The sequence below is a fragment of the Myotis nattereri genome (genome assembly GCF_964212035.1).
Source record: "Myotis nattereri genome assembly, chromosome: 3".
In the NCBI taxonomy this organism is placed as follows: Eukaryota; Metazoa; Chordata; class Mammalia; order Chiroptera; family Vespertilionidae; genus Myotis; species Myotis nattereri.
In genome coordinates, this window is record NC_138077.1 from 7,167,293 (window position 1) to 7,190,073 (window position 22,781).

General features: G+C 51.1%; 1 protein-coding gene across 4 annotated transcripts in view; it reads left to right on the top strand.

Moving 5' to 3' along the window:
- Window positions 1-22,781, top strand: part of ABCG1 (ATP binding cassette subfamily G member 1) — a 62,899-nt gene that overhangs the window by 9,611 nt on the left and 30,507 nt on the right. For 2 of the 4 annotated variants that reach the window (XM_081088255.1, XM_081088256.1), the window contains exons 1-2: window positions 7,804-7,972; window positions 14,540-14,783. In XM_081088255.1, the coding sequence (XP_080944381.1) occupies window positions 7,931-7,972; window positions 14,540-14,783 (286 nt within the window). In that variant the 5' untranslated portion in view covers window positions 7,804-7,930. Of the gene's footprint in view, window positions 1-7,803; window positions 7,973-14,539; window positions 14,784-14,952; window positions 15,037-22,781 lie in introns of those variants that run through there. The other 2 variants (XM_081088258.1, XM_081088257.1) reach the window with 2 other exon arrangements.

Below are 22,781 nucleotides of genomic sequence, written 5' to 3' on the forward strand. Positions count from 1 at the left end.
GTGCTAGGATGGATTACGCGAGGGAGGCTCCTCAGAAGAACTGGGGTGCACAGAGGCCTGTGAGCTGCAGTTATTTCTCAGCTGGACCTTTTATGGGGTGATGTCATTTATGTGGGTAAAAAGGGAGCCACATGCTAAACCTGACAAGCTCAGGGAAGGCTTGCATGGCGGCCTTACAAACTCAGAGACCTCAAGTAACCACATAGGATGGTCTGAAATGAAAACGTCCTAACTAAGAGCAGTTCCTGGCAGGTAGTCATGTCTTAGGGTGGTATTTTTCTTTAACAAGGGTCTGTTTTTATCTTAACTGAGTCTGTCGTCTTTTTTTTTTTTTTTTTTTTTTTTGCATCTACAATCACATACCTGATAACACCTTTGGAATAGCAAAGTAATTTCCCTCTTTCTGGACCCCTCCAAGCACAACCACACCCCAGAGCAGAGACCACAAATCCCCTCATTGTTGTTATTATCGTGTTAGTTTTACTGTTAACTACCCTGTAGCCACCTACATAAAGGAAGTATGTGTCTCTCCAGTCTCAGAGATTCCCCAGTTTTGCTTTCTCCCACCTCCCTGAGCGACCGCCAATGGGTTTTATGTAACACTGCGCATGTCTTTCCCTTTGATCCTGATGTATAAAATAAGTGGGAAAGCTGCCATTTTCCAGAGCACTTTCTCAATCCATTGAGATTTTGCTTCCCTAAAATTGTTGTCAGTTTAGCTCAAATAAACGCATAAAAATTCTCTACAGGTTTGGTCATTTACTTGCGTCAACATTCACCAGCGGTGAGGAAGGCTGCAGTCATGTCCCTGTGTCTGCCTCTGAGACTCTGCCCTCGCCCTCCGCTCTGAAGGCCATCGCAGCAGCAGATGGTATTTCCTCTTTCTCCATTTATAGAAATACTTGCCTAGGCCTTGCGCGCCACTCTTTGTTCTGTGCTGTTAACATAAGAAACATTCAAACCTGTGAAGAATTTTTGTGAGTTGATCTGAGCCAAACTCTCCACAATTGGCAGGAAGCAGAACCTCAAGGGATTGAGACCGTGCGCCGGAGAATGGTGGTTTTGCACATTGTTTTATATAAAAAATTACAATCAAAAGAGGAGACGCAAGCGGGTTACTTGAAGTCCATTGGTGATAGATTAGGGAGGCAGGAGAAAGCAAAGGGGGGAAACCTCAGGGATTGGATAAAATGTAAAATGCTGGACACATGCTTCTCTTACTTAGGTGGGTACAGCATAGTTGACAGCCGACAATTAACTCAGTGACAAAGAGGAGATTTGTGATCTCCACAGAGCAGTGCCTGTGCTTTGAGGGGCCTGGAAAAAGAAGAATTACTTTGACATTCCAACGATGTATTACTATAGATAAAAAAAGAAATAAAAAAGGCTCAGTTAAGGTAAAGATTGACCTTTGTCAGAGGAGATATCGGCCTAGGACATGACTCCCCACCATAGACTGCTTTTACTTACAGTTTTAATTTCAGGCCATCCTATGTGGTCACTTCAAGTCTCTGAGTTTGCAGGGTCGCCACGCAGGCCTCCCTGAGCTGCTCAGGTCTGCATGTAGCACCGTTTCGTCCACAGGGCTGGTGGAAGAAAACAGAAAGAATCTGTTTGCAATGCTTAGCCTTTTCCTAATTTAGTTTATGAAATATTTACTTGCATTTTTCTTTCCCTCAAAACATCGTTCATTAATCTAGTTTTTTTTTGTTTTGTTTTGTTTTCACCTCAGCCTCTGGGCACTTCCCCTCCTCCTCCCTCCACTTGCACCTCCTGGCCCCTCGTCTGCCCTCACCTCCTGGAAGGTTGGGGATGGGGGCGCTCCCAGAGGATACCATAAAGGGACTTCTGGACATTGGAGACAGACAACCATGGGCATCAGTCCCAGAGCAGAATCCTCACACAGAGGCCAAGTCCTCAGTGGGCACACCCCCTCTCCTACCCTCCTCATTTCCCAGCCTCAGTGTCTGGGCATCTGGCAGAGATCCTAGTGAAGAGGACACCCCTGCCCTCGCTGGTTTGGCTAAGTGGATAGAGCGTCGACCTGCGGACCAGAAGGTCCAGGGTTTGATTCAGGTCAAGGGCACATGCATGGGTTGTGGACTCGATCCTCAAGCAGGGGCAGCCAATCAATGATTCTCTCTCATCATTGATGTTTCTATCTAACTCTCCCTCTGCCTTCCTATCTGAAGTCAACAAAAATATTTTTTTTAAAAAAGAAGACACTCCTTAAAAATGGAATTTGGGCTCGTTCCATATTGCTCAGTGGTTGAGCATTGACCTGTAAACCAGGAGGTCACAGTTTGATTCCAGGTCAGGGCTGGGTTTCAGGCTGGATCCACAGTAAGGGGCCTGCAGGAGGCAGCTGATCAATGCTTTTCTCTCATCGTTGATGTTTCTATCTCTCTCTCCCTCTCCCTTCCTCTCAGAAATCAATAAAAAAATGGAATTTGGGGGATAAAGTGCAAGTCAGGCAACTGGAACTACGTCATTATAAGGGAAGTGAATGTGGTGCACTGCCGATTGAGCTCATGGACCTGCGTGCCCCCAGGACATTAGGTCGTTGTGTTATGGGGGGCAGAATGGCACTAGGCATTAAAACCATGGGGTCAGACTGGACCTGGGTTCAGCAACCTCTGCACTTGGGTTCTGGCTAGGAAAGAATTCAGAGCAAGACTCAAATTATAAGAGAACATCCTATATAATAAAACCCTAATATGCAAATTGACCCAACAGCAGAATGACCTGTAGCTATGGGGGGAGGGGGGGGGGCGGGCAGATGCTCAATGCAGGAGCAGCCCCCTGGTGGTCAGTGCACTGCTCAGCCAGAAGTCGGCTCCCAGCAGGTGGACACAGCAGCAGTGGCAGGAGCCTCTCCCACCTACGCTGCAGGCGGGCTGTAAGGAGCGAGGGGTCCCAGACTATGAGAGCCCCGGACTATAAGCGGGGTGTCTGACTGCCGGCTTAGGCCCGATCCCCCCGTAGACCCAATCCCTGGGATCAGGCCTGGGCTGGCAGGCAGACATCCCCCAAGGGGTCCCGGACTGTGAGAGGGCACAGGCCAGGCTGAGGGGACCCCCCCTGCCCCCAGTGCACGATTGTCATGCACCGGACCTCTAGTTTATTGAGAAAATCGCAGAAGTAGAAGAAGTAATTCATAGAAGAAATGGGCTTAAGAAACAAGTTATAAAAGCAAAGGAAGGGCCCTAGGAACTTGGGAGTGAGGAGCAATGGTAAAGATCCTGGGGGGAGGGGGGAGGGAGAGGAATTGGGAAAGATCAAGTGTGTGCTCCCAGGAGGGAGAGCTCCCTGGGTCCTAAATCCTAAAGGTTTTAAGGGTAGAGATTTTAGGGGAGGTTCCAGGGGAAGATCTCAATAGGATATTCATCAGCTTTCCAGGGATGTCCTTTCAGGGTCTAGGTCTCCACTGATTGATTGGTCATTATCCAATGCAGCTGGTCCTGAGGGCAGCCATGGCATTGCCCATCTGGTTTTGCTGCTTTTCTGGGCCTGGAGCTGAAATACAACTGAGACCTGGATGTTATCTCTAGGGAGGAAAGGTGGGGGGTTCCAAACGGCATGACCAGTGATATGCTAGGGGAGGAAAGGTCACCCTGGGAGCGAGGTCCCGCCCTACAACTGTCCTTTGCTGGGCACCCAGGGCTTTCCGCCCTTTGTACCTGGCCCATCATCCTTGCTCTGCTCATCTGTCCAACTGCCTAAAACAGTTAGCTGGTTCAGCGGCAGGGGGGCTTGTCCTTAGCAACAGTGTGAGCGAACCTGGGAGAGCTCACTCATTAGCCAGGAGGGAGCACCCTGAATAGGTGTTCCGTGGTGGACCCCAAGTTTCACAAGGGACACCGAGAAAACAGAACCCATGCAGAGAAAGAGGGAGCCTCTCTATGACACAATGTTGGAGGGACCAGGGATGTTTGGTCCATGGAAGTCAAGGCCTCCGGAGAAGTATGGCGCCACAATTGAAGAGCTCAAGGCCTATTGTGCGGAGGAGGAGGAGGACTGTGTGACTGTGGAACACAGCTCCCGGGGTGACAGTGAGTGCAATTAGTCACAGGAACTGCTTGCTGACGATGACAACTATTTTGTTGTTGTTGTTAATCCTCATTTTTCATTGCTTTTTTTAGAGAGAGTAGAAGGGAGGAAGAGGAGAGAGAGAAACATCAATGTGAGAGAGACACATCAACTGGTTGCCTCCAGAACCCACCCCAGTCAGAGGCAGGAAGCGAACCCAAAACCCAGGTATAGGCCCTTGACAGGGAATTGAACCTAAGGTCCTGGTGCATGGGCCAACGCTCTAACCACTGAGCGACAGCTACTTGATACTGGAGCAGCTGCTTGTTGAGGCAGGAAGTGCCTCCAGCCCCGAGATTCTCAAGCCCAGCCTGGCCAACCTGTCTTAGCAGAAATTCTTATTGGGATTGGGGTGTAGACTGGACAGTTCTGTGATGAGTTCCTCTTGTGTTTACCGGCTTGGGACCCACACTTCTTCTCAGAGCACCCTAAAATAGCCTCGGGGAAGCACCCAGGTCCCAACCTTTCTGCATGGTTCTGCTGGGGCTGACTTTCCCTTTGGCCCATTCGGCACATGTGACGTAAGCCAGACCACTCGGTGTTTGTCAGCTCCCTGGGCACAGCGGCTGGCTGTCAGCTGACAGAATACAGCTGTCGGGAGGGCCGTGCAGGGACAACCACGCTGAGGGAGAGGCCAGCAGAGAGGGAGCAGAGCCATGGAGGGAGCTCCAGACCGGGGGCTAAGGGCATACAAGAGGTGCTCAGCCCTGGCAGCCTGGAACCAGTGCACCCGGAACCGCTCTGCTACCTAAGACCATGCATTACCTGTAGTGTAAGCAGGTTGGAGTTGGGTTTCTGTCTTTTACAACCAGGAGTCCCAACACAAATGTCACATATATGACCTACTCCACCATTTGCTTATTCCCTAATATGGCACAGAAAGGCAGCATCAGTAAGGATCAGAACTGGAGTGCTTGCTATGTGCCGTGCATGGTGAGAAAAGCTTGGCATGCATTATTTTCCATGCAGCTAAGATTATTATCATCACACTGGGTAGGTGTATAAGTGAGGGCTCTCCCAGGGGCTGTAACAGAAAAGCCAGCAGCTCAAGCCACGCCAACAAGGACCCAGTTTGCCACTGGCTTCATCCTCTGCACTGTCCCCCTGCCCATTCCCAGGAGCCCAGTAAGCATCCATCATCTTACACCTCTGGTTCCTGATCAGCCACTGCCACAAATCACCTGGCATAGAACTCAGGGGCAAGGGGATTTCCCAGAGGAATCTTCAAACATGTTCGTAAGAGTGAGACTAGATATTGGACAGAGAATAGATGCTAACACAACAGGCCACACTGTCCTGCCACTTGTCCTGTCATGCAGCTGGGCAGTGTTCAGCCAGATTCTCACAGAGAATCCCTCCCCAAGTGCATTCCGTGTCGTCCTCTCCTGCTTTATGTCCTACTAGAGGCCCAGTGCATGAAATCTGTGCACTTGGGTGGTCCCTCAGCCTGGCCTGCACCTTCTCACAATGCAGGAGCCCTTGGGGGATGTCCGACTGATGGCTTAGGCCCGCTCCCCCCGCAGAGGAGGGAGAGGCTCCCACCACTGCCACTGCACTCGTTAGCCTTGAGTCTGGCTTCTGGCCGAGCAGCACTACCCCTGTGGGAGCGCACTGATCACCAGGGGGCAGCTCCTGCATTGAGTGTCTAGTGGTTAGTGCATGTCATAGCGACCAGTTGTTCCGCTGTTCAGTTGATTTGCATATTAACCTTTTTTATGCCTGCGGGATCGGGCTGAAACTGATGCTCTCTGACATCACCAAAGGGATCCTGGATTATGACAGGGCACAGGCCAGGCTGAGGGACTCCACCAGTGAACAATTGGGACTGGGGAGGGACAGGAGGTTGTCCAGCAGGGGAGGGATTGCGGGAGGGCTCCAGGGCATGTCTGGCCCATCTCGCTCAGTCCCGATTGGCCAGATCCCAGCAGCAAGCTAACCTACCAGTTGGAGCATCTGTCCCCTGGTGGTCAGAGCACGTCATAGTCAGCAGTTGAGTGGCCTTAGCATATCATTAGCATATTATGCTTTGATTGGTTGAATGGATGACCAGAGGATTGGACACTTAGCATATTAGGCTTTTTTATGTAGGATTTGCCCCTGGAGCAAGTGGTGGCTGCATGGTTATCCATAACCCTGGGCCCCAGAAATTAGGCACCTTGGACTATGCCCTTTGGCCTAAACTTTCCCCAGGAGGTTATGGATTTAATCCTCTTTCTAGAACATTCAGAGGTTGTTATCTCCCTGTTCAGTGCATTAAAGGCACCGCATGGCCTCCTGGTCCTGGCACACGGAGACTGGCACCTGGAAATACAGCAGGCAGATAGAACAGAGGTAATGCATGGATTTTTCAAGCGAAACGATTCAGACAAAAGCCCCCTGTGGGTGTGAAGTCCACCTGCCTAGCATAAAGAGCTGTGACTCCTCTCTAAGTGAGAAGAGGGACTCACTCACCTGAGGTGTGGATGGTGAGGGGAGACCCAGGTGTGCTGGAGGTGAAAAGAAGTGCATTCCTGTGTGCAGTCCCAACATGAAAACTACTGAACAAAACACAGCTTCTGAGATTGGGAGTAAAGAATGCCTTGTCACCATGGTTACCAAAAAATAGTCCCACTTATCTATAATAATCTATTATAATAAACGCATAATATGCTTATTAGACCAGACAGCTGAACGACCTTCTGGATGTCATTCCAGATTTCCTTCCGGATGAAGCCACCACAGCAGGGGCTGAGGCAGAGGCGGTTAGGGGTGATCAGGCAGGCAGGCGAGTGGTGAGGGGCAATGAGGCAGGCAGGCAGGCGAGCAGTGAGGAACCAGTGGTCCCAGATTGCGAGAGGAATGTCCAACTGCCAGTTTAGACCTGATCCCACAGGGATTGGGCCATCCCCTGAGGGGTCCCGGATTGCGAGAGGGTGCAGGCAGTGCTGAGGGCCTTCCCTCCCCCATGCACAAATTTCATGCACCGGGCCTCTAGTATATAATAAGGGCTTTAACAGACGCCAGGCCATCTGATATTCCAGTCTGAGGCCAAATGAGAGGGTGTCTGGAGTGTCATTCCTTATCCAGTCACGGGTACACAGCTGTGGACCAGGTACAGGGCCAGGCACTGGAAACATCACTCACATCACTCTGCAAAAGCAAGTGTTTTACTTTATACTGGCACAAAGCAATGCTGCATATGAGTGTATCTTGCCTCAGTGTGTGTGTGTGTGTGTGTGTGTGTGTGTGTGTGTGTGTAGGGGGTCACCTAGATATGAGCTATAACGGGGAAGGGGGTGTGGGAGCAGCCATCTCTTCATTAGCCTTCTTGGTCCTATCTGGCAGAGAGGTGCACAAATGAAAAGAGAAGATCCCTTTCCTTTCCCCTCCCTCCCAGGACTTCTAGTCCGGGGGTCCTAGATGGGGGCCCCCTCCGCCTCCCCTCCCCGCTGTCTTTGGGAGCCCTGGGCCGCTGGCCTAGCCCCTGCCTGTTTCCAGACTCGGGGCGGGGGGGGGGGGCCTCGGTGCTGAGGAGGGCCCACAGCGCCTGCTAGGCTCAGGGGCCTGAAAGCCTCTGGGAGTGGGATGCCAGGGAGCAGCCCCAGCAGGAGCAAAACAAGAGCACGCGCACCTGCCGGCCCCGCCCAACACCTCACACTGGCCAATGGCTGGTCGTGGGCTGGCCATGGGCGGGGCCAACGCGGGGCGGGGTCGGCGCTCCAGCCGCCCGGGGAGCTCGAGCCGGAGCGGGCGCCGGGCGCAGTGGCTGAGCCCCGATGAGCGAGCGCAGCCTCGCGCCCGCCGCCGGTCCCCACCGCCGCCGCAGCCGCCGCCGACCCGCCGTCCCCGCCGTCCCCGGGGCATGGCCTGTCTGACGGCCGCTTTCTCGGTCGGCACCGCCTTGGTGAGTGAGCGCATTTTACGCCCCGGGGGCTTCGTGCTGTTTTCCGGGGGAGCAAGAAACACAAAGACCCGCGCCCTCCCCCTGACACCTGCCCTGGGTTCCCTGCGGAGGGGCCCGTCGCCCATCGCCCACATTCTGGCCACCTGGCTCTCGGGATGCTCCTGGCACCGGCTGAGGACGCCGGGAAGGTGGAGGGGCCAGGAGTAGGCGGGAGGCGGCCAGCATCCGCACAGACGGCCTTGACCTCGTCCGCCTTGGGCTGAGGGGCGCGGGGCCTGCGGACCTGAAGCGCACGGGAGAGGGAGGCAGCCTGGGCCGGAGAGGGTCCCATCCCCCGCGGGCGCGCGCGGCCCGGGCTCCTGGAGCCGGCACTTCCCGCACCGCCCTCCGGAGCGCCCGCACGAGCTGGGGAACAAAAGAGGGAGTTGCTTCCCGAAGCCGGAGCCTGCACTGCCCCTGCCCCTGCGCTTCCCGGGGACTGTTCGCTGGGATCTGCTGGGGGCGGAGCGGCGGAGTCCCGGGTTAGGCAGAGGAGAGCGAGCCTGGATGCGGGCAGGCCACCTTTCTGCGCCCTTTGGAGAGATGGGGTGGGGACGGAGGCGCTCATTTACTCTCTCGGGAGGGTACCAGCCCTGTAGGGGGACCAGCTAGTGCCGGGGACTTCATTGCTACATACAGCAAGTGCTGTTCCCACGGGCGGTCCAGAGCCTCCTCTTGCTGGTTTATAATAGCCCCTTAAAGTCACATTAGAACAAAACAGACAACAAATAACCATCGACCCACCCATCACAGGGCTTTTCATGTCTGTGCCTAGCAAGCCGGCATTGCAGTGAGGTACTTACGGACTAGATTTCAGGTCACCGAAAGTGTAAATAGAGAATATTATGTGTTTCAACCCATATCGCCCTCCCCATCCATCCCTCTTCCTATCCTGTCTGTGTATTTACTATCCTGCCAGTTCCTCCCCATAGGCTGTAAGCCCACAGTGCACAGCGATTTGTCACCCCCGCCCCTCCGCTTATTTCATTTTTAGCATCCTGTATTGAAGTCAGCAGGGCTCAGCGGTATTTAACCGACAGTTACCTTAAGCTCAAGAAAGAAAAAAAAAAAAAAGTAGCCGGGTGTCTGCGCATGCTCTGTTCTGCCAACTGCATCCTGTGATTCCGAACAGGTTACTGTAGAGCACACCACGCCTGCCAGCTCATTATATAATGATTTTGTGTAAACCGATAGAATGGGGCCGCGGGCATGCGAAGGAGGTTGGTAGAGTAGGTTTGAGCGGGCGATGCACAGGCCGGTCCCATCTCTGGGCTTGCTTTGCTTGGCTTCTTACAGATGAGAGGGGAGGGAAACCAGGAAAGAGAAGTCCCTCCTCAGGACAATTGCTTTAATCTGCTTGAGTGTTTGGATCACACTTGGCAATTCTTCTTTTTGCATTTGCCCACCTCTTTGGGATCCCTCAGTCATGCTGATAATGAAAAAATGAAGGAGATTATTACTGATAGTTGTAGGTAAAGAAAGTTTCCGGCCTTTTAGGTGCTGGGTAACCCTTGATGTCCTTTCAAAGCTGCCAAAGCGGCTTATCCATTTGGGAAAAGAATGAGTCAGAATGTGTTGAAGAATAGAGGTTTTTATGTCAAGATTGTTATGTTACGTCATGGTTGGTACAGCCCCAGTGTTTTGTTCGCACTTGGAGGTGCTAGTGGCTGGGTTCTTTTTTTTTTTTTTTTTTCCAGAGAATTTTTTCTTTTCAAATCAATTTCCTCCCTGAAAAAAGTAGCCGGGTTTTTAAAAATAATAATAATAAATTCTACTCAGGACGTAAACAGTGAGCTCTGGGAGAGCTCCCGGGATCCTGAAGTTTGCTTTACCGTCACCCTGGCTCTGGGGTTCAGCCCAGGCAGACTGGGCTGGAGGTGAGTTTAAGGAGAGGAAATAGGCAGTATCCTGGCCTGGGTAGGGGAGTCCCTGAGCTGGTGGGAGCGGGAGGCACGGGCTCCAATGGGATGGTGGCATTTGGGCCTGTTGGAAGCCGGGTTTTGGCTTTGGGGAGGTTGGCATTCTGAGTGACCATGCAGGTGGCATCTGCCCTTTGCTTATGGAGGGTGTGCTGTTTGGGTTCTTTTCCCTCAGGCAGTGGCCTTGAGAAGTCTCCTCAGTACATTTTCCTCTAATGTGCCCCGGGTACCAAGGACAGATCTGCTAGGTGGACACCAAGGCCAGTGATGAGAAACTGAACAGAGAAGTGAGAGAGTGTGTGCCAACACCTGGTGCCTGCCAGCACCTGGTGCCTGTGAGCTCCTCTTCCCTTCCCTCCTCCCTCAAGATGCTGAGTGTGTGTGTGTGTGTGTGTGTGTGTGTGTGTTTCTATCTCTAACTAGGCTTTCCTGGGTAAGTAGAGTGAGCCAGTCTCACAGTGGCCTGGGGGGCTGCTGCCTGTTAGAGACCCTCCCAGCTAAATAGGCATCTATGTATGTGTTAGCATTCAAATTGACATTAGCACCTAGGAAGTATTCTCACCAACAGCAGGCAGGACCACGCCAAGCATGGGCTCCTCGCACCCAACACCCGTGAATGGACTTCCTGTTATTTACCATTTATTATGCAGCACACATTGTGCATGGAGGGGGCGAGGTCAAGACAATGCTTCAGTCAGGTAGGGAACACACAGTGGAAGGGAGTCAGTGGGGAGGGCAGATGGATTTGTTTCATTATTAATGAGCTCAGGAGGCTGAGGACAGCGAGCTGTAACCTACATTGGCGGTCGCTCTCATCTGAGGATGTGTTTCCAAAGAGCTGGTCTATTTCGGAGTGACAGCCTCTGCCTCCCATCATACAGGATTCCATGATTTTATTAATTGGGCGAGGCCATTGGACACCCATGGAGGGAGGGTGGATAGTGGTGTACACAGCCTTGGTGTCAGTGTTTCTGGGGGTGGGGTTGTATGGCTTCTCAGTTTTTTGTGTGTGGCTTTCCCTATAATGGACAGAGGCTGGGATGACCCAGGGTCACCTACAACTTGCCTGTAAAAAGCTAAGCACTGTTAAGGATGCTGGCTGGGAGGACAGGATGCAGATATGGAAGCCACACAGAGCTGGACTCTGCCCTGGCTACTCACTAACCGTGGGGTCTTGGGCAGGTCGGGCAGTCTCTCTGTGCGTTAGATCCCTCCTCTGAAATGGATGAGGGGGAGATGATAAAATGCCGCTAGAGTTGGGGAGATAGTAAGAGGCATAGTCTCCGCATCCTGGAGTTTAAGGGCTCATTGTACTTGCTGCATCAAGAGTCACTGTTTATACCAGTAGTCACACCTACTATGCACAAGGTGTTATTGTTTAATACTTTAAATCGTGAGCACTCGCCTCTGGCCTCTCTCTCTCTCTCTCTCTCTCTCTCTCTCTCTCTCTCTCTCTCTCATTACCAATCATTTCGTCACCCAGTTTTGTCCTGCCCAGGACTGCATGTCCCTTCTGAGTCTCTGCATGGACGCCTTGTAGCTCTGGCCTCACAGTCTTATAACTAAGCACCCCTATTCTTGTCTGGGGCTCAGTCTTGAACATGAGCTTGCTGAGGCCATAGGCCAGCGGTTCTCAACCTGTGGGTCACGACCCCTTTGGCGGTCGAACGACCCTCTCACAGGGGTCGCCTAAGACCATCCTGCATATCAGATATTTACATGACGATTCATAACAGTAGCAACATTACAGTGATGAAGTAGCAACGAAAATAATTTTATGGTTGGGTCACAACATGAGGAACTGTATTTAAAGGGCCAGAAGGTTGAGAACCACTGCCATAGGCCATGTCTGTGTGGCTGACAGCTAACCCCCAGGGCTTTATTTGGTGCTCAATTTGTTAAATGAACGAGTAAGTGAGAGAGCAGATAAGCTTAGGGTCTAGAGGGGGGGAAAGCCAGGCCCTCATCCTAATACAAGTCTGGCATCTGCTACAGCCCGTGAGCAGGTGGTTGGAGTAATGGCTGTTCATCCCTGTATTCATCACAAAGGAAAGCTGGGACCTGTTCCTGGGCCTCAGCAGGGGTTGACACTTATGGTGGGTTCTGGGGGAGGGTAGAGGTGGTCTGTGGCAGCTGGAGTGCTGGGGTGGAAGTCCAGGGGGGCCACCACTGGAGAGGAGTTGCTGAGTACTCCCTGCCCCCAACTGAACATCCAACGATGGGGGATCCCACGTAAGAGCCAAGTCTGTCAGCAGAATGTGGGGATGAACCATAGATGAGCCTTTTCACTTGGTTGGGGGACCAGGCCTGGAGCTAATTGTCTTGCCCGTTGCTCCCTTTGCTATCCCCCAAGGCCAGGATTTGGTGCTTTGAGGGCAATTATGGAGTCAAAGTGTGTTATAAACCCGGGACAGTAGCATATGCCCTCAAGGACAAGATGAGTGGGCAAAGGGTTGGCATTTGGTGCCCGCTCTGGGTGCCAGAGCTGAAGTTGTAAGTTTTCTCCTCATCAGCCAAAGCTAAGAGCGTGAGCTGAGGCAGGGTCTGCTATTGCTCCTCTTGAGGCCTGGACACCGAAGGCCCGGGGTAAGCTTGGAGGCAGCGGTGGCATCCTGTCATGCCAGGGCTCTCAGGAGCCCCGATGTTGGGCCAACACAGACCTTCCCTAACTCCCGGAATGTATGAACCTACTTATGTTTGCATTTGAAACATTTCATATGCTCCGTGCCAGTAGCAAACCAAGCTTAATTTTGTTGGTTTTATTCTGCACTTAAATTTTTTTTTTAATATATTTTATTGATTTTTTACAGAGAGGAAGGGAGAGAGATAGAGAGTTAGAAACATCGATGAGAGAGAAACATCGATCAGCTGCCTCCTGCACATCTCCCACTGGGGATGTGCCCGCAACCCAGGTACATGCCCTTGACCGGAATCGAACCCGGGACCCTTGAGTCCGCAGGCCGACGCTCTATCCACTGAGCCAAACCGGTTTCGGCATCTGCACTTAAATTTTTATCCACTGAGTGTTATAGTCAGTTAAGATTTCCAGAGGTTAAGCCTTCCAGAGATCAGGAGATGCCTGAGGGGTGTGTGTGTGTGTGTGTGTGTGTGTGTGTGTATGTACCTGTGCCCTTTTCTTAAATGTCAAAGCAACATTTTCAAACATCACAAGAACCAGAAACCCCTATGCCCACATCTGCTCAACCCTCTGTGCTTGAGACATTCAAAACCAAGCCCTCCAAGCTCTGTGAGCCCTTAAGCACCTGATGGAAAAAAGGCCAGGACTTGAGGACACAGCCAGGTCCTCCATAGCACATTCCAGTGGGGGAGGGCTTGTCTAGGCCACAGGAGTTGCTAGGTTTGTAGGAATATTTATGAGTGATCCACTCTCAGGTTTGTTTTGGATTTTTTATTAGAAACAATAATGATAAAAAGCTATCAGCTCTAAAGCGACGGGCCTAACAAACCTATGGAACAGTACGGCGTTCCTCTTCAGCACACACAACAGCGCCCAGTGTGTCCCCGATCCTGCCGCAGTCGCAAGGTCCTGAATTACCCAAGACAGTTTACCCATGGCCTCTCCCCATCAGGCCAACTGCCTTCAGCGACATGAAGGAACATCGTGCTTTGGACCCCTGTGGAATGTTCCCTCTTGAGTCAAGAGAAAGCAAAGCATAATATTTGCCCACCCCAGGGTTCTTCTGAGTTTTGGCAGTACCTGAAGCATATCGATTTATTCAGGGTTGTCAAACTGTTAGAAAAAGATATTCCTTTCTTTGCATAAATACCCTTGGTTCTTGGCACATCTGTAGCAGGTCAGTGACTCCCAATGGAAGCTTGAAAGCCATTGTAGCTACACTATGTTAGGTGCTCATGTGATGCAGTGGAAAGGGGCATCTTAGGTGTCTCCTTTTTGATGACTCAGATTCTGGGGTCACTTCTGCCCCTCACTTGATTATAGGGCTCAGAGCAAGTTCAAATTCCTTAAGTTGTCTGCACCTCAGTTTCCTCGTCTGTTTAATAGCGAACAAATATTAATCTTCCTTTCTTCAGTGCTATTATTAAGATATGATGAGAGAGGGGAGTTGAGAGTGATTTGAGAAATTTACAAGGGAAACATTAAAGCCACCTCCCACAAAACCCAGAGGTTCAAGTGGTGTCATTGCTCTTGAGACATGCTGATGAGGTTACACGAGAAAGGCACGAAAAGAGCTCATTTTAAATAAAACTTCCAGTTGCACATTTTTTAGGAGCCTTGTGTACCTTTATTAGGGTTTTTAGTGAGTTGACTGTACATAGATAACATTTTATGTTGACCAGTGTTTCATTCTTTGGTTATTATTCATTTATTATGGTTTTGTGATTAGATTTTTATGATTCCAAAGGAAGACTGGTAGATAAGTTGAATATCTTAAGTACTGTTTCAATAGAAGAAAAAGTGATGGCTAGAGGTAACAGGTTTCTCTGGGTAAGTTTGCTTCTCCCAGCAAAGTCTCTTTGTAGTTTAAGAAGTGTTGCTGTAAGTATTCCATGACCTGGGGACTGGCCACCCGGCTCAAGGTCCCCTGTGCTCCTCGCCCTGATGTGACTTATAACCTCTCTCTTGTAGAACACCAGCAGTTACTCTGCAGTGATGACGGAGCTCAAGTCGGTGTGCGTCTCGGTAGACGAGGTGGTCTCCAGCAACACGGAGCTGTGCGAGAAGGATATGCTGAATGGGCATCTGAAAAAAGTGGACAACAACCTCACAGAGGCCCAGCGCTTGTCCTCCTTGCCCCGGAGGGCAGCTATCAACATTGAATTCAAGGACCTTTCCTACTCGGTCCCAGAAGGACCCTGGTGGAAGAAAAAAGGTAGGGAGGGCGGCTGCTGCGTTGGGAGGTGGGAGGAACCTGTGAAGGAAGTAACAGGTGGTTTGCGGAAATCTGGGTCTGGCAGTGGGAGGCTGTCACTCTGCCGCGGCCAGTTTATTGCATTGCTTTATGTCCGTTTTTTTTTCCTTCTCACCTATAATATGAGCAGGTGGATTAGATGATTCAAGATTCGTGGTGGCTCTTAACTTCTCATACGAGTACAAAGAATTCACAAAGATGGGCCAGCGTCCAGGTGGGCTGGATTCTGGAGTGCACTCAGAGGGTCCTCTTTCCTGGAGGCTGTTTATGTTAGTCTTTCAAGATGGGACTGTTTTATTTTAAATGTTTCAGAGCAAAATGGAAGACAGGAGCGCCCTCCCAGGTTTGAAGTGTTAAAAGGTAGCTGGTGACTTAGTGTGACCTCTCTCAAAGCCAATCCTTTACGTTTAAGGATCTTTAAAGGACGCTCATGAGTGGTGTTGATGGGATATTTAAAAAAACAACAACACATTGTTGACGAATGACCCATAGAAATAAAAACAGAAGAGGTAGGGAGGATGGAACTTGGGAGGTCTCTGGAAAGCCACACAGTTCCCGAGTTTGCTACCAGCTTGTTGCACGTCAATGGCAATTGACAAAGGGCGGTATTTTGAGTTTTCTTAGCAACCTGGATGTTCCTTTGCCAGCTCTAGGTTTTCAGAGCGTGTGGAGTCAGTGCCACCTGGGCTATTTCTTCCTGTGGCACTTACTCGTCATCTCCCTGTCCTTTACTCCCTGCATTCATTATCCAACTTTCTGGAGGGTGGGAGAGGACACGTTACACATCATCAAGAAATGATGGTCCCTAGTTTCTAACAAATTATTTAAATCATCTTGAAAATGTATGAGCCTATTGAAATGTCAACACAGGGTTTCAGCCTTTTTCTCCTGAACTTGAAATAAGATTTTACCAAACAAATAAACAAAAAACATGCACCAAGTGACCAGAGGGCCTGGTTATGTTTGGCTTGATTTGTCTGCGTAGACCAATTGTGGCAAGCCCATGCGCAGCACAGATCAGTTTCGGTCCATCTGGTACAGGTGGCCTCGGGAATGTTGTCCTGATGGCTGGAAATGCCTGGATGGCTTTCCTGTAAAGGGAAGAGAGCTTGCAAATCCGAGATGCAAACATCTGCAAACCGTGGCAGAGCCTTGGTTTGCTGGACAATACAGCAGATACTCAACCACTGTTTGCACGCGAAGAACATCATGTCCCCGTCAGGTATGTGGCTTGTCCACCCTGTATTCTCTGAGTGTTAGAACTGGTCCCACTAATTCTCCAACTTCACCAGCGTGATGGAGTCTTAGTCAGTGAGGGAGGGGCCACCACTTGGAAGTTCAGCTCCAGTGGCTGCCAGATAGACACTTGCCCTATAGTAACGCCTGTTACTCAGGAGGGGTGGAGGAGGACGTGAGCCCTGCGGGACCTGCCCGTGAGTCAGAGATGGTGAGGGCCCCAGGAAGCTGGGCATGATGGGGCTTCCGTATCCCCGTGGCTGGTTTGTTGACCCAGCAAGGCCCCTTTTCTGACTTTCTCCCACGCCCCCTCCTTAGTAGCAGCGCCTGTGTCTGCCCATCCCCCACTGTGTACGCCAACGTGTCCTTTGTTCTTGGCACCCTGCAATTTAGATTTAGATGAGCTCACTGCAGCATCAATTCAGGGTGTGAAGTACTGGTCCACCTTCTCACTGAACAGCAAGGAAACCGAGTGCTTAAGGCTTGCCCACGTGCCCCAGCTAGCCAGGCAGGCCTGGGTCTGTGGGCGGTGATTTCTAACTCTGCAGTCTCACCGGGTGCCTGTGCCTCGCCTGGCACAGGCCCTCAGGGATGCCCGGGTCCCCGTGCTGCTTCTGCAGGCTTGGTGCTCGCGGGTCTGGCTCTGCTGCTGTTTGCTGGACTGGTTGCCTCATTAGACTGGAGGCTGCAGCCATGGAAGCCTAGAGTTTTCCTGAATAAGAGGAGCTAGCTGCTGAGGCTCCTCTCAGCGCTCACTGCGTCCTCATCACCAGCAGGCTCTCAGGTGCTACATCTCCAGTGAGCTAGTAACTTGGGGACCACGTTTCCCCAACTAATAGGATGTACAGTACAAGTCAGCATTAAGTCTGGACCCAGGCATTGGGCTGATCCCTGTGAATTCCTCCTGTACCTTTCCCACCAGGTTCACCGACTTCCTGTCGGCTTCCCGCCACTCCTTCTCAGGTCTGGCTCCTCCCCCTCAACGTGGCCTTTCTTGCTTTGTCCCTCTGCTTGCTGGTGATGGTCTCCGTCCCCAGCAATGATGAGGTTAAGCTGAGAAGTCAGATCCCAGCCTCTCTCTCATTTCCTTTCTCTCGATGTGGCCATTGTATATTTGGCATCACCTCGGTGTGACGCCAAGTGTGACCAGCCTTTGGGGAAGGAGTTCTTTCTCTTACCTCTCTCACCATATTAGTTTTGCTGTCTCTATTTTGTTGACTGTTGTTAATGTTTAAATTCAGTTTTACACATGGAGCTCATTGTACCGACCACACTGGGGTTGGGCGCCAGAGCATTGCATAGGAGACGGGCATCTCTGGATAGGAGAGGTGTGAGGGCTGCATGGCTGGGTGTGTAGCGAAGGAAACAGAGTCCCAAAGCAGAAGTGATTTGCTCCAGGTCAGAGCCAACGCTGGGCTTTGGCTGTCTGACTCCCAGTCCAGCTTTCTTTCCATCACAAAGACACTGTCCAGTGAATTCCAAGGAAATATTTTTCCTCACACAGTCTCTGCCCGAACAAGGTGCTACAACACAGACTCAACACAGAATGCTGTAGCAAAGCTTGCATTGTAATTAGAATAATCTTATAAACTCCTACATAATTATTTTTTAAAAAGATGACAGACAAAGAGACCCTCACATCCTTAGAACAAGGGTGTGAGTGATCAGCGGCAGTATTGACGGAGTCAGGCACTGGGTCTTGAGCTTGACAGTTGCCAAGCACTGAATATGGTGTCTAACAAAACATCTTGTATATTCATTGTAGTTACATTTTCAACATATGATTAGTGATGTCTTTGGAGGAAAAAATACATCATATAATATATTCCTAGTAGAGAACATAATTACGAAAGGAACTATTCCCCAGATAAAACTGTGTACCCCAAGGATGATTTCACCGGCTTCTGACATAGTAATCACTTTCCCTCAAGGAATTCGCTCACATGGCAGAAGTTGATGGGGCAGAAGATTTGGAACGATGTGGACTTTGTTATGTCAGGGGACCACCTGAGCAGTCCAGGTCGGTCGTTCTTGCTGAGCCCTCGGTGTGACTGACTTTTGAAAGCAGCTTCTGCGTCCTGTAGGTAGACACGCCACTGGGAACATTTAGAACCCTGTGCTGAGAAGAGACTCTGCAGCCTGAACTTCTGAGACGAAGATGTGGGTGGTGCTGAGAAGATCTGACACTAACATACCACTTCCTGGCTTTCAGGGCTCATTCACACAAGGGTCTCTTTTTATTAGGATGTGACTGGTCACACTTTACAAGTGGAGTGAGTACTCGAGGTCCTCTGGACTGTGCTGGCGCCCGCGCCCCGAGAGGAGGCCAGAGCCTTTTCCATTTGTGACATTCAAGCAGGTCCACTTGGCGCAGGGGCTAGTTCTGCCCTCTGTAGCCATGGAATACATGAGGCTCAGAGCCCAGGGCACAGGTGCACACGAGGTGGGGCTTGATGGCAGATCTGTGGGATTTGAGGCTAATACCCAACAAGGAGCCCAGTCAGCACCTGGCTTTGGGGTGGGCACACCACTGGACCACCATAGCATGGATGGGCCTCTCCCCATTTTATGAAACTATTAGTGTTGCCTTGACCATGCGGACCGACTTTCCTTTTAACTGACCGGCTTGGATGTCACTCCCCTCTGCCATTCCTAAGGCATCTCCTGGCCCTTTGGACAGTCTCCAGCTGTCCTGTCTTCTCACCTCGGAGGTGAGGCTGAGGTGTGTGGCTTGCCTCCACATAGATAGATGCCGTGATTCGGAGAAATTAAATACCCCTCCCGGGATTACCTGGTGATGAAGTTCAGATGGAGAACAAAAGTAATCATAGCTGGGGCTTTAGCAAGTTCTCTTTACTATTCCTCAGCCAGGCTGCTGCCCCAACATGATAACACTCCACTGGGATGAAATAGCATCTCCTACTTGGAAATCCAATCCTCCCACCTCCTCCTTGCCAAATGCCAGGAAGGAGCGGAACAATCCGGGCAGCTCCTGCTTATCTGTATTGGTTTGCTTTTAAGCTACAAAAATGTGTTTCAACACCTTTCTCAAATTCAAGTTGGCCGTCTCTCCATTTCCATAGCTATCCCCAAGGCCTGTAAGGACAGGCTGGTGAAAATGAGTGGAATGTGCCTTTAATAAATGCCTTTCAGGAATTCCATTAAGGGAAGACTGGAGTCTAACCAAGTCTGGGTGACTTGATCCAACCCACTTGGGCAGGGATGGGAAAGGCAGCCAGTTACAGGGGGACTGCCGAAATCCCCCGAGGCAGCAGTGGGTGTTCAGGGGGTGGGCTGCTCAGGTTCGGAGGGGGTTTCTATTCCCCTGGCATGAATGGGTTAGTCGTGTGCTTCTTGGGAACCATCATGCTAAGGTGGGTTTTCTTTTGGAAAAGGAAATACTCTGCCTTTGTCTTTATTTGAAGCTGTAGCTAGTCTTTCATCTGGTGCAGTATGGTGACCCTAAACCTTGCTTTCTGGGGCTCCTTGCTTGAGGCTGGGCTGTTTATAACTGGAACCAAGTGGAGAGAGCCTCTCCTCCCCTCTGGAGCCAGTTCTTAGGTTCTCAGTTCTTGGAGGCTCCCTGGGGCCGGCAGGCAGGACACTCCTCAGGGCCCTTTGATGACGGGTCTTCCGGAACAGTCCTGACCTTCTGCCTAGAGGCTCAGAGAGACTTTGAAAAACTGCTGAGCATGGACTAGCTCTCACGGCAGACTCGTGACAGATGGCTGTATAGTGACTCTGTACGAAGGGTTTGCTAGTTTACCAGGAGAACTTCACATCCAAGGAGTCTAGTCACTTCCCTTCTCCAGCCAGCACACCCGCTCCCTTTGAGCACGCTGCACGGAAACCAGACCATCTTCCATGGTCCAAATATGCGCCACTGTCAGGCTCCATACCCCTGGAGAAATGGCTCAGGGGGCTTTGCCAGCAGGGGCCTGGAGGTCTCCTTTCCTACTTTGCTTCAATGTCTGGCCAGCCCTGTTACCTGGCAGTTCTTTATTTGGGCTCACACTCTGTCACTTTCCCAGAGAGCGCCTGTTCTTGAGCCATCTGGCCTCTTCAGTGCGACTTTGCAGGACTGTGCTCTGCTCAGCGGGGACTTGGTGTCACTGTTTCACTTTCTGCGGACATTCTTGCCACATGTATTTTCACCTGCTGGGTGGGGGCCCCCCTGCCTTCTTTTCACACCTCAAATATGCTTGTATCTTCTCGAACCAAAGTCCTTCTTGCAAACCAGAACCTACTCTGCCACGGCCACAAAATAAGCCAAGGTGACATTTTATTGAGCAGGAAACCATTTAATTTGTTTATACATTGGCACAAACATGTTTAGTCACCATACACCTGCTCTGTTTGAGTTCAGTTCTAGAATCAACAGATTTGCTTATTTAAGAAACAAAGGTACTACATGGGTCAGATAAAATAGTATGTTTAGAAAGAAGGAACCATCGTACAAAGTAGGGGTGATTCTCTATCAAACCCATGCTGATGAAGTTCCAGAACCTTCGAGGAAAGTGTACTGTCAAATAAAATACGTCAAACACAAGTATTTTTTTGCCCAAAATGTGAGCAAAGGCAGCAAGAGAAGTTTGCAGAGTCAGGGATGGAGGCTGGTGCGCCTGCAGGTCCCGTCTGACCCCAGCCTTTAGTTTCACTTCTCACTTTGTCAGCTGAGGTGTTATTAGTCTCCTTTCTGCTTCGTAGGGTAAGTGGCACTTGGTGTCAACATTAAAACATGCCAGAGTGACTTCAAGACTGTGATTACGTCCAACTGAGGCCTATATTTAGAATCCGAATCTTGGATCCCAGAGGGGCCTCAGAGCTCCCTTGGTGTGACCTCTCACCCAAGGAGGAGGAGTCCCCAGCTGTAGTGGCCAGCCTCTGTCTGAGCAGTAGCCAGGGTCTACACTTCCCCTGGCAGCCAGGTCCATGTTTGCACCATCTAATTCTTAGAAAAGGCTCCTGTCTGTCGAGCTGAAATCTGAATTCTAGTAATGTTCATTGGTTGACCCAAGTTCTGATTTTTGGAACTCTGCAGATTAGATCTCGGTTTTGGTCTTAAAAAAAATTTTTTTAGACATGTCTTTATTGATTTCAGAGAGAGAAAGGGAGAGGGAGAAAGAGAGATAGAATCATTAATGATGAGAGAGAATCCTACTGGGGATTGAGCCTGCAACCCAGGCATGTGTCCTGATCTGGAATCAAACCAGTGACCTCCTGGTTTATGGGTTGACTCTCAACTGGGCGGTCTTGGTCTTGAGATGAGCTCACAGATTAGAAGGGATAAAGCTTGACCAGGTACAAAATAGTAGTCAAGTGCGTCAAGAGCTGGGGCTGTCTGGAAAGGAGGAAAGAGGCATGTGGCCCATCGGCGTGCATGCTGCTGCACATCCGCGGTGGCAGGGCGGTGAGAGGAGCCTCTGCTGGAATGTGCTCAGTGAGCTTCTCCGCTGTTTGTGAACTGATAAGGGTGGGGCGCCATAGAAGAGCAGCTGAATCACTCTTTCTGTTTCTTTTATTGTCATTCAGACCAGCCTCAAGCCTGTGTGCTCAGACAAAAAAGTCCCTGGCCTGGCATCTCAACTGCCCCTCTCGAAAATGAACCTTTTAGCAGGAGTTTTATGGGATTTCTCAGTTGTTACTTCTCTCCTCCCACTTTTTTGGGGAGAATGCATATTTTTTAATTAAATACATTTTTTTTTTTTACTAAGCAAATGCTGTTAGCTGTAGCATATTGTATCCTTAAGTCATCCTGGGAAAGCCATAGGGGCATGCCAGTATGGACATCTTACCCAGGAGGGAGGGAGGTTAGAGGGAGGCAATCTGCAGCTACATTCTGGCTGAACCTCTAGTCTTAACCACCTGCCTCTCACCGGACTCCACTGACAACTCTCCCCCTGTCATTTCTCAGGCTCCTAAAATGAGCGTTAGGTGTACTCTGCCCGTGACATACACAACCCCAAAACCTGGCGACAGCAGAGGTCTTCCCACCTGCCTGGGGAGGGAGTTCCCAGATGTCCTTCATGGGCTGTGCTGGGGACACCGGCTGGGGGCTGAGCTGGGTACCTCTGCTTGCCCAGTCCCATCAGGTTGGAGTTAAAGGGCCCCCTGTCTGGCATCCAGCTGGTCCTTGCAAGGGCGTTGCGTTGAGACTGGCTTGTCTCAAGGGATAGAGCTCATTCCGGCCCTGGCACATCAGCAGGCTGTAGTGAAGGGGAGGCTCAGGCGGCTCTTCCATGGGCTTTAAATATGGAGTAAAACCCCATCCCTTTCCCAGTATGGTGCCGCGCTGACTCTGCAGGCCTGGGGCTCAGGGTGACCTTTGCGCTCTCCCCGCCAGGCAGCCGGACACACCGGCTGCGGGTCTGCTGGCGGCTGTCTGGAGGACTTTCCTGTTCCCAGGGAACCCTAAAATCTGCCGGGTTGGAGCTGAGAACTCCCCCGCCCCTCGCGGGGCTAGGTGCCTGCCGGCAAGTGCGGGCGGGCGGGGCAGGTGTGCGCTGTTGCGCACGCGCAGTGACGGCCACCGCCTTCCGCGCCAAGGTTACTCGCGGTCAGTGCTCGCGGAGAACCTCAGCCTGGCTGTGGTTGGCTGCGCGCCGATGCTGTTGCTAAGCGGGAGCCGAGGATGCAGAGTTTCTGGGGTCCGGATGCCTCCGGGGGTGGAGAGGCCTCTGCTTCCCCTGGACCCCCTCCCCAGGGGTGCAAACCCCATGCTCC